This window comes from Cimex lectularius, unplaced genomic scaffold, assembly GCF_000648675.2.
Source record: "Cimex lectularius strain Harlan isolate CLEC.00 unplaced genomic scaffold, Clec_2.1 scaffold24, whole genome shotgun sequence".
Lineage (NCBI taxonomy): Eukaryota > Metazoa > Arthropoda > Insecta > Hemiptera > Cimicidae > Cimex > Cimex lectularius.
In genome coordinates this window covers 548,573-559,842 of record NW_019392666.1, presented here as the reverse complement: position 1 = coordinate 559,842, position 11,270 = coordinate 548,573, and the positions used below count along the sequence as shown (strand labels likewise).

The 11,270-nt window shown below is 34.4% G+C and overlaps 3 protein-coding genes across 4 annotated transcripts in view; all 3 read right to left on the bottom strand.

Annotated features, from left to right (window-relative positions):
- Positions 1-587: 587 nt before the first annotated feature.
- Positions 588-4,220, bottom strand: LOC106674353 (immunoglobulin domain-containing protein oig-4-like). 2 transcript variants are annotated; one of them, XM_014406998.2, is made up of 4 exons: positions 4,042-4,219; positions 1,250-1,433; positions 1,043-1,192; positions 588-982 (listed from the first exon to the last, which is right to left on the bottom strand). In XM_014406998.2, exons 2-4 carry the CDS (start codon positions 1,421-1,423, stop codon positions 824-826), a joined length of 483 nt encoding a protein of 160 aa, XP_014262484.1. In that variant the 5' UTR covers positions 1,424-1,433; positions 4,042-4,219; the 3' UTR covers positions 588-823. The 2 variants fall into 2 exon arrangements, with proteins under 2 accessions (XP_014262484.1, XP_024080894.1); XM_024225126.1 differs by having other exon boundaries at positions 759-982; positions 1,250-1,446; positions 4,042-4,220.
- Positions 4,221-5,457: 1,237 nt separating this feature from the next.
- Positions 5,458-7,415, bottom strand: LOC106660910 (immunoglobulin domain-containing protein oig-4-like). Its single transcript, XM_014383946.2, has 5 exons — positions 7,326-7,415; positions 6,471-6,564; positions 6,275-6,405; positions 6,069-6,218; positions 5,458-5,799 (listed from the first exon to the last, which is right to left on the bottom strand). Exons 2-5 carry the CDS (start codon positions 6,553-6,555, stop codon positions 5,641-5,643), a joined length of 525 nt encoding a protein of 174 aa, XP_014239432.1. The 5' UTR covers positions 6,556-6,564; positions 7,326-7,415; the 3' UTR covers positions 5,458-5,640.
- An 81-nt stretch (positions 7,416-7,496) lies between these two features.
- LOC106660909 (anosmin-1) overlaps positions 7,497-11,270 on the bottom strand; it is a 38,548-nt gene continuing 34,774 nt past the window's right edge. Inside the window, exon 7 of the mRNA XM_014383945.2 lies at positions 7,497-7,841. Within this exon, the coding sequence (XP_014239431.1) occupies positions 7,686-7,841 (156 nt within the window). The 3' untranslated portion in view covers positions 7,497-7,685. The remainder of the gene's footprint in view (positions 7,842-11,270) is intronic.

The window sequence follows — 11,270 nt, the reverse complement described above, 5'->3', positions numbered from 1 at the left end:
GTTAAACCAGCACGACCGATCGGTCATGCGTGGTTACATTTTCAAGCGCCTTGCATAGCGAACTTGGTACTTTCGGAATTTTTCCTGAAAGCGGAAACCAACTCGCGCTTAGCACTGGCATATTTTATCTAATCCACAAAGTAAAATCATCGACTAATATCCATGTTTTTGGAGTGTGAATTCGTAAAATAGACTGCATAATGAGAATGTAAACGGTGTAATGCATTGACAGATACATTACAACCTGTTTCCTTGCAAGTTCCAACTGCCCTTTCCCCAATATCGGACCACAAAAAAATAAAGACAAATCGTGAAATGTTTAACCAACTCGCGCTTAGCACTGGCATATTTTATCTAATCCACAAAGTAAAATCATCGACTAATATCCATGCTTTTGGAGTGTGAATTCGTAAAATAGACAGACATACCTGCATAATGAGAATGTAAACGGTTTTGTTCGAATTTACCGTTAAATCGCTTGCCCACTTCCCGATAACCATTTGTATGTAAAAACGTTGACTTGAATTTGTTTTCTGTATCCAGCCCTAAAACATATCCAAATTAAAAGGATATAAAAAAACGGACGATAAAAGAAAAAGTTTGATTATTGTATTTTCATTATCTATCATTAACTTGACAACATTACAAATACATCAGAAAATAAACGTGAATTATGAACTAACGACAAACATGAAAGGCGTTAATTCATTTCGATACCAACGAAAAAGAAATTCTTTGGATTCAACTTGTTATTTACAATAGGTCGATACAGACAAGACATTAATCTCAGGCTAATAGCGAAATCCAAAACCCGCAGAAAGTGCTAATCGAAGGCTATGCTGAAATCAGTCTTGAAACTTCTTCTGTCTATCGAATACATGTTGTCCGCAGTACACTCATAAACACCGGCGTCCATCTGGGTTGCCGGATCGATCTCGAGTTTGGACTTGACCCTGTCCTTCCCTATTTTCCATTCGTGGACCTGTAAGAAAGAGAAAAAAACGGTAACAAAGATTTGTGCCAGTTGAAGCGTGTCGTTTACGTGGAAATAGAGGTGGGAATAGAGCTCGACTCCGTCCTTAAACCAGGTGATGTGCGGCCTCGGGTTTCCTCTGGCGACGCACAGGAATGCTATCTTGTGGCCGAGAACGTATTCGTAGTCGAAGTGCGACGCAGTTATGATTTTCGCTCCCTGAAACAAGGCAAATCTTAACTTTTGTATTCGTTATTAACAGTTGTTGCGTCTCACGTTGTTGTTGTTGTAATATCTGTCCGATTCTGGGTCTCGGTATTTGCCTGTGACCGGTAGGCCGAGTTGCATTTTACTCTTTGACCTTCTCGTGCCTCTGCCGCCACCTCTCCTTTGCGCTAGGCAACCCATCGCGAGAAGCATCACCAAAACGATAATCAGTTCTCTTCTCATCTTTTAGTTGCTATGGATCGAAACTGCGGTTAAATAAGTTTTAAAGAAAACCAATCTCGTGCAGCAGCTAATTAAAATCTAAGATCGTTCATTAAACGCGTTTCAGAATTGTCCTTGTGCTTCGACGCGAAAGACAGTCAAGTTCAGAATTGGGTAATAGAAGACGCAAAAGCTACGGATTCACCACCTCGCAAACACCAAAATGTTTCACATTTTCTGGATATTTTGTGATCGTAGGTTTTTTTCCATTCATTTTTATTTGCCGTTGATTTTCTTTTTTACGAGGATTCGGACAGCAAAGATAACCCTCGGGGTGCACGTGTGTTTGAAATTTTTGGTAAATATTTCACTGTTGCGGCTACCACGCCCCCTCCCCAAGTTAGTTAGTGTTGAATGTGTTGTGTAAGATCATTTTTTTCGTTCGTGTTGTACATCATGTGGTCACGTCTTCGGCAAGGGTTAACTGAGGGTTCGTCGAATTTTTGTCTGAGCTGAGTTTCCGGTTGCTTCATGGCCATTGCCGATTCCTCACGTGGTTTCCACTCGCGTTTTGACAGTGCGTTAGAAGAGCTTTTGTTTCCCATAAAATCAGTATGACGTTAAAGCATTTAAGTCCCTTCACTCGTGGTGATAAGAAATAAACAAACCATTAAACACATATACATTTATATACCTAATCTATTTTTGATGACACTCTGGGTAGTCAAATTTCACTTAGAACCTACCCTTATTCACACTAATAAATACATTCAAAATATTACCTTTCACTCTGCATATACAGTTAATAATAATTGTCGAACCAATTCACTCTACATACATGTAATTATAACCTACTTTCGTAGGTCTGTGGGGTACTCTTCATTCCACCACAAATCCACTCACACATATGCAAAATATTCGCGCTAATAAATACATTCACCCAGTAATAGATAACCACGCGTAAAAGAGACTGCAAATGCGACGATATTCTTCAGGTATCCAAGCAATTTCTTAAGCATAACATATAAGCAAGCTGTGTTTCAGAAGTTCGTTGAGACTCATGGATAGGCCACACCTTGTCTTTTGATGCGCTAATTGCTCACGTTATAATCAAATATTATCTGTCAGTTTTCCTCCTATCTGTCCAATGTGGTTTTCTATGTATTCGCTTTTTATTGCATATATATCAGATTTGTCCAGTGGGTTAGTAATGTCGAACTTTGACTCAAGATTTTTGAGAATATATTTGTAATATTCAGTGCTGTTTTAATGCCTAATTTTTAAATACATTGCTCAGTTCATACCCCCCTCTTTCGTTTTGTATGTTAATGTGTTTCCATTTGATGCCATTTTATTTAGGGGTCTCTATGACTTGTCTACGGTATAGTTTCTGACTAGTTAGTAGCCATTTCTATGATTTTTATAGTTTGTAATTCTTGTTTGCACTTTGGTTAGTGGGCAGTTTTTAGCCTGTTTGTCATTGTTTACTCATAATCCCTACAAAAACAAAACAATGTATATATTTTTATATTATATATAAATGGCCAAATACCAAAAAGCATCTGACACTCAAAAAAGATAGACCAGAATGGAACAGAATTTTATGTCAGATGCTCACATAAAATCATCATCTCTTCGTAAGGTAATAGAAACTGATGTTTACCTAAACATGACTGTCTGAAAAAAATGGCGAATTTATCATAACAGTTAATAAATTTTTCTCGAATGAAAAAATTTATCTTAATTTTGTTTTTAATTTAAATTTTATTTGCAAAAAATAAAATGAATGAATTAAGTCCCATCAACAATGGCATTAAAAGGAATTTTTAAAAAATAATAGTGATTTTTTTCATAGTAAAGACGATGCCAGGTATGGATAGATCAGAGTTCAATGTTTACCATGCTCATTAATAGCATAAAGGCCACAAAGGTGTCTGCAGCCTATCAATGACTTTTTATGCCGTAAAATATTAAAATTATTAGAAAAGGTTAATCTGAAAACATAAATTTGGAATTTATCAATTCTTTTATGTATTATATGATTGATGTATAATATTTGTATTGAAGGATAATCTCTTTAAATATTTGTTTTTTAATTAAAACAAATATTTTTACCACATTTTTCAAAAACTATTTTGGCGTTTTATTTGCTGTTTCCACATGTTTCATTTATTAAAATATGTGTCCAAATAAAACCAAAGAACTTTTATTTATTTATTTTTTTTAAATACAACACAATGGATTGGAATAGAGGAATATATTTTTAAAAATGAAATGCAGAAACTTTATTCAATAACAGTCTATTTTGAATTTAACCCTGTCAAAATTGAAATGAAAGCATATTTTCATAGTGATATTTGTTTGAAAAAAACACAAATTATCAACACATTCATTTTTCTAATTCAATTACCAGCTGATTTGAAATTTTCAGAATAATTGCAAAACAATGTGGAGATTTAATTAAAAATTTATTAAATCAATAAATGCATGGCCAAAATGTCTGCTTTCCAGAAAGAACCTCAGAATGTGCAGATATCATAATTTTACAAGCTTGTGATTTTCTATTTGACATTGGAAACGTTGTAAAAGATTAAAAATCACGGATTGAATAACATAATTGCAATTTTGATTAAACTCACCAGCAAATATTGATTGAATCTGAAAGAGTGATATCGGTCGAAGCCAAAACCGCTGAAAACTGTGAAAAATGTCGCAGCGAACAAGCAGTTTCTATTAGGTAAATTCTGGACTCCAAGATGGGTGAGTGGTGCTACAAAAACAGGGGGACTGTTATGGCACAATGATAGGATAATTAGGAGCCTCTCTAGGTGACATTGGCCTCTTGTTCGCCTCTCCCTCGCCACCAATCCAATCAACAAGCATCAATTGCTTTAAAGGGGAGTAAGCAATTGGGGATATCCTAGTACGGTGTTTATACTATAATATTAACTGTATATGAATTCACAGTTCACCGTTAATTAACGTCAATTTATACCAGCAATAGAGCAAAATTGTCAATTGTCAGGTTTTTAAATACTTAAAAAAAGAAATTTTCCTTTTTCATCTTAGAATTATTGTGTGTGTATGTGTATAACAGAGTTTTTGCTTTTATATATCTATTTTTGCATTTTTATACTTTTTTTTAATGTACTTCCAAAGTTATTTTTTAATTGTAAATAAGCAACAACAAACTTTTTAAATCAATTTTAACGTTATATTTATTTATCGGGTATATAAGTTTTTATTTTATTTCAAATTGTTTTATTGAATAAGTACGCAACTGTGAGGAAAAAGCCCATTTGTAATTATTCAGGTTTGAGTACCACTAGATTCGAACCCAGGACCTTCACCTTACAAATATTTTTACCACATTTTTCAAAAACTATTTTGGCGTTTTATTTGCTGTTTCCACATCCACTTACCTTATCCTTACACCTTATCCATTACAAACACAACCCCCCCCCATTATATTTGTTTTTTAATTTTTTTATTATATTTATACATACTTAATTATTATAATTACTTTTTATTATTAAAAAAAATTATTATTTTCTGGATTTATAAAATTCAATGCGTTGAAATTGTACAAACCAATTTCCTGAGTATTAGACAATGACATCACCATTATCAATCCTGAAATACCGTTGACAGTCTTGTCCTTAATTATGATGACTGATCATTATAATAATTATTGAACATTAATGTAACATTGCTATCAAAAGATTCTAAAAGTTTACCTTAAGCCCATCTTGCAATAGCGTTGTCTTTGACACTGTTTGGACTGAGTTGATCTTCAAAGAAATTTGAAAGAATTTATTAAAAACTTAATTATGCCAATTTGTAGACATTTTAAAGACATTTAGCTCTGATGATGACTTTAAAATTGGTTCACAGCTAGGCAGATAACAAATTAATTCATTTTTTCATCCAGACCATGATCCAGATTATTTGTGAATAGAAATAATTTGTCGATACATTTAGCAATTTAATGAAGAAATATAAAGATTATGATAAAGCAGAAAACTAATTCTTACTTTTGAGTTTTTATTCACAGATCATTTTTTACAAACAATTTGTGTCATGCAATAAAGTGATATTTAACAATATTTGCTATTTATTTCGATATATTTTTCTAGACATTCAAAAAGTAATACAACCCTGTTTTAAAGGAACGAAAGAAATAATTCGAAGTCAATTCGATTAGATAGTTACAATATAAGTAAAACAATTTGATATGCTTAGTAAGTATAAATAACGTAGTCAGTCCTAAATCCACGGCGGTCAATGGCATATTGGTTGTCGGCCTGGCACTCGTAATAACCTGCATCTTTCTGTGTCGTTGGATCGATTTCCATTTTGGACTTCATGGTGTCATTTCCGACAGGCCATTCATGTACCTTCAATATTTCAAAAATATTGTCATTATGTCGATTTTAGACAGCATAAAAAAGTTACACAATTAAAATTTGAGAATTAAACAGGTTAAATAAATTTAAAAAAAAAAAGCTTTTAAAATTGTATAAATTTTTAAAGGAACAAACATAGCAAAGTTCTAAAAATTCTAAAATTTTATTTGAATAAGACTTTTTTATTTGATTTTATTGTTTGTCAATTTAATAGGTCAACTAATGAAAATATTAAAATATATTATTAAAGGATTATTGACCTGGAAATATTTATGTGCGTATAATTCGATTCCATCTTTGAACCAAGTGATCTCCGGCCTTGGAAACCCTGTAGCCATGCAGAAAAACGTAATTTTCCTCCCGAGCATGTAGTCCAACTCGAAGTGCGACGCTTTTACAATCCTCGCTCCCTTCGGTCAGAGAAAAAGTTACAGTAAAGTCAATAACTTAAATGAGACAATATTACATCTTTATGGTCATAGTAGTTGGCGCTGGCTGGGGTCCGGTGGATCATAATTGGCATCCTGGAGCCAAAGTGACCCCTCCGCCCGCCACCTCCTTTTCCACCCCTTGCTCCACCGGGTCCTCTTCCTATCGCTACAAATACACATTATTAATTATTTATTACGAAATTAATTTGTTTTTTACAATTTGGCCTTTACCTCCTCTCCCACCACCACCTCCCTTCACAGCAAACGCTATTTCTTGGCTCATTATTAAAATGAAAAGTAGAAGCCAACTTTTCATTTCTTCTCGCTAAAACATAGGAAAAACTTTGGCAGAACATTGAATTTTAAAGAAATTTTATTTGTTACAAGACAGTAAGTGAACATACAAGAATATGAAATAGAAAGACAAGGATAAGAGATGAATAAATCATTTTTTTTTATTAACACATTAAAATTACTTCAAAATTAAATTGAGAACATGAGGTATAATGAAATAACAATATAAGTAAAATTAGCTGAAATAAGGTACACATAGGCCTTGAAACTGGTAGAATTAGTATGTCATAATAGAAGCAACATTACATATTCTTTAATTAAACATCACACATTTCTAATATGTTTTCTAATTTGTTACTAGTAAAATTTTACTTTAAGAAGTTACTAGTCTAATTTACACTTGTTTTTTATTTCTATTTGTCAAATTTCTACAAATTTTAGTGGTTTTATTTACTAAAAAAAAATTTGGCACAATTTTTAAAAGATCCACTGAATTGAAATTTACTTGTAATAATATGCTTAAATTTGTAATTGTATGTATCCATGTAGCGTTAATAAATATTAAACAAAAATATATATACACTTAAAATCAAAGTTTAAATAAAATTATAGAAATATTAGGAGAATGTTTTAACTTAGCAATAACAAGTTGGAAGTGGCTCGTACTTTATAATTACAATATTGAATTTTTTTTATTTTTTTGTAATCTTTCTACTTTTCTCTACATGTACTGGGATTTTTTTTTTTACAACATTCATAACCGAAAGTGGTTTTTGATAGAACTGAACTCACCAACACAAGGGCAGAGGAGAGGCGACGGTGTTTACAACCAAACTTAATCCTGAGTGGCAGTTATTGCGAATCTGTTGGTGAGGACATTTCACTTCGGGGAACAGTGATTAAGGATAAACTGGTCAATGACGGGTCATTGAAGGGGAGGCAAGGGACCAAACAAGACCGACGCCAATTTTACCATCTTACAATTTACTAACACAAACCATAAGACTACATTGAATAATATAGATACAAAAATTCACTATGCTATTTTTTCTTCTTAAATATCACTCATATAAAACTTGAAAAAATAAAGTAAAAAAAAATTGTCTGTAGATGATCCAAATAAACATGTTTGATCACTATTTAGAAAATCTTTTAACACAGATGGCCTCTAAGTTTGTTGCAAGCTGGGTTCGTGAACAGTGACACCTTTCCGACCCTTTTTGCCTTCCTTCCTTCAGTACTTTCAGTCACCGTAACATCGTACTTCTGCTTTAGATCCAAGTCTTTTAGTTCAATATAATTTGTGCTCTACAATTTAAACATAAACTATTAAACAGTTTAGTTAAAATAATGTTTAAATGGAAAAATTAGCCTAGTGTCATCATCCATAAGAATTCACTACTTTCGTGGTCTGCTTGACCAATTAATACATGACAATTAATTAAGTTTTTAGTTGAGATGAAAAAAAGTTAATGGCACGAGCGGGATTCAAACCCACGATCTTCAGCTAGATACGCCGCTGCTCTACTGAGCTATCGTGACCTCGATCCACTCGGACATCAACTTCCTATCTCAACCCCACCTTACGAGTTTTCTCTCCTTTTGCCATTTTTGAAATGTCGTGTAATCGGTTTTGATTCTCGACGACAATTGAAATGGCAACGGAGAGCTTTAGTGAAGTGTACTTCATTTTTTAAATCATTAATTCACGACTTTTGTGGTCCGCTTGACCAATTAATACATACATTTTAGTTGAGATGAAAAGTTGTCGCCATTTCAATTGTCATCAAAACTCAAAACCGATTACACGACATTTCAAAAATGGCAAAAGGAGGGAAAACTCATAAGGTGGGGTTGAGATAGGAAGTTGGTGTCCGAGTGGATCGAGGTCACGATAGCTCAAGTGGTAGAGCAGTGGCGTATCTAACCGAAGATCGTGGGTTCGAATCCCGCTCATGCCATTAACTTTTTTTCATCTCAACTAAAAGCCTTAATTAATTGTCATCCATAAGAATAATATTTTAAAATAAAACTGATCTAAACAGTTTCAACAATATAATAATAATAATGAGTCTGTCTGATGGAGCTAATATAATAATGTGTAAAAAAAGTAAAGTAAACAGGCTTAATGACCAACTACCCATTAGGGTTGAAGACTGATTGGTCCAACACAAAACTTTTTGCACATTATGATTTATACTAGGAGAGGAAAAGCCTGGGCCACATACACACAGGAAAAAAATGGAGATGCAGAATAGACCCATACCGATCATGATGCACACGTTGTAAAGAGGCAGGCTTCTATATAATCTACCTATCTATGTGCAATGCATGGATTCAAACCCAGAACCTCTAGCATGGCAAATAGAAGTCAGACACCCTAACCACTCAGCCACTGCAGTTTCCTTAACCACATTTATGTAATAATAATTATTATTAAGTCTTTATTAACTACCAGGTAGCCAGAAAAGTTCATTTGTTATTGTTTTTGTTAATCATCATTTTTACTTACTTAGGAGAATTAGGCATGGCTCAAGAGTGGGAGGTCTCGCACTCTGCAGACAATTAGCATGCAGCAGTCCTACAAATAAGCACGTCTTCATTTCACCATTCACTCATGGAGCAGTCTGACCGCACCTCAACTTGCAGCTCAACAGCAACGGTACTCACGGAACTTCCAGCATCAACTCTCACTCCCACCCTCTCAACAGACGACTTGGCTACCTGCTGCACGAGCCCCTTCTACTGATTCCACTGTATCGAATACTGGCTCATCAACATAGGTACCACACCTTGACCATCAACTTCACACATAAATATCCTTACAATAAAATATGCTGTTGTAACACCATAAATTCAGCATAAAGGAAAAAATGCGTTGAACCTGATCCTTCTGAACTCCTCACAACTTATGGCAGCAAACAGTGGTCAAGTCATAATTTCCAGCCACCTAGACATCAACGATATTTCTTCAAGGCTGAGATTTTTAGTACACACTGGAGCAGATGTTTCGGCTATTTCACCCACTGACCAAGACACAAAAAGTAAACCTCATTGCTGTGACATCCGGTCAAAAAATTTCCCTACTTTGAGCCATAAAAACAAGGAAAGGCAAATTTTAAGACGCTGAAGCTTGTTGCCATCGTCAATGTATGAAGAACCTGTTAGGTTAGTTTCCAAGGTTATGTAAGAAAAGTGAATGGTTTCATCGTTTATGTTGAACGCTCTGCTGTTTGCCATAGATGAAGTTCGATACCTTCTTTCAATTCGTTATTTAAGACAGAATGTCTGCCAGATGGTTCATCTTCAAACCAAGCCCACATGCAAAATTTTTGAACTATTGGGCAGTGCACTCACTTATTGTTTCATCAGTGAATACAGTGCAAATTTTACGAGCAACTTGGCTACCCACTGGCTTAAATTCATATAATAAACATGCACTATTTATCGGTTTTAGCACCATGAGAAAGAAAATATTTTATAATTTTCAATGAACTGTTTAAGACACTTTCTCTTTATGAACTGACATATTATCCTCTTGGTATTATGTGATGTAAGCACCTAATTCTCCTACATAAATAAAAATGTTCATTAATGATATAAAAATAATAACAAAGGGGTCAGTTGCCGCAACAGTGAAGGGTACGCTCAACTGTAAGGTCGTGTTCGAATGTAGGATGTTGGAACCGAACCTAACCTACTTACTAACCGCACAAACTTTCTGATTACCTGGTATTTGCAAATAAAAATAAATACAGCTTAAACAAATATAACCTAATATAATAATGGCTACTACTCAAATACGAGGATGGATGAAATAAATGTACCACCCTAAAAAATTACTCTTCTAGGTTGTTACTACCTGGGTTTCACCATTGTACTCATCAGTTAAGTTGGTCCCAGTATGTTTGATTGGGTCCAAATCTGGATTTTGAGCTGGCAGCACCAATTCCAACCTCATTCAGGTAGTCATCCACAATAAATGATCTATGTGTATTCATGTGGAGGGAGATGGAAATGTAATATATGTTAAATATCTCTATGATGTTAGATATCTTCCTTGCACAACAACCCATTTGGCGCAGTCGTCCAAGGAAATGCCACCACAGAACTTGAATGACCCACCTAAGGAACCATACAGCATGGGGTGTACCTTTCTCCTGAGCATCTCCTTATAAAATTATGCCCATCTGAAAATTTGAGGCCAATTCTAACCTGATCGGTAAAGAAAACTCATCCCCAATTTTCAACGTCCAATTCACATGTTCCAATGCAAATTGAACCCTGGCCATTTCTTGAGCTGTGTTAAGAAGAGGTCCATGAAGCGGGCGCTATTCCAGGCTCGGATATTATTTTAATTGAGCCTTCTTCTTACTGTCCTGAAGGAAATTGAAACAGTTCTGACTTGTCTTATCAGACTTCTTATCACAATTCCTGCAATGCTGCGGTTTCGCAGAGCCGGATGTTGACTGATTTAAAAGTACAAATATTTCTATCGTCTCTCTCATCTAGAAGCCCTGTATCTCTGAAGAGCCAAAGAACCCTTCCTAATGTAGAGTGATCTTAAAAGCAAACTTTAGGTGTGGCAAAATGCAAGGCCATAGTGCTATGTTTTATGCAAATGGGATTAATCAGTACAAAAGTAAATAAATAGCATTATTTACTGTTTATTTTGACTACGATAGCTTCTAATTACCTGTAACTAACGTTGAAAGACAGTGGATTAAATTTTAGACT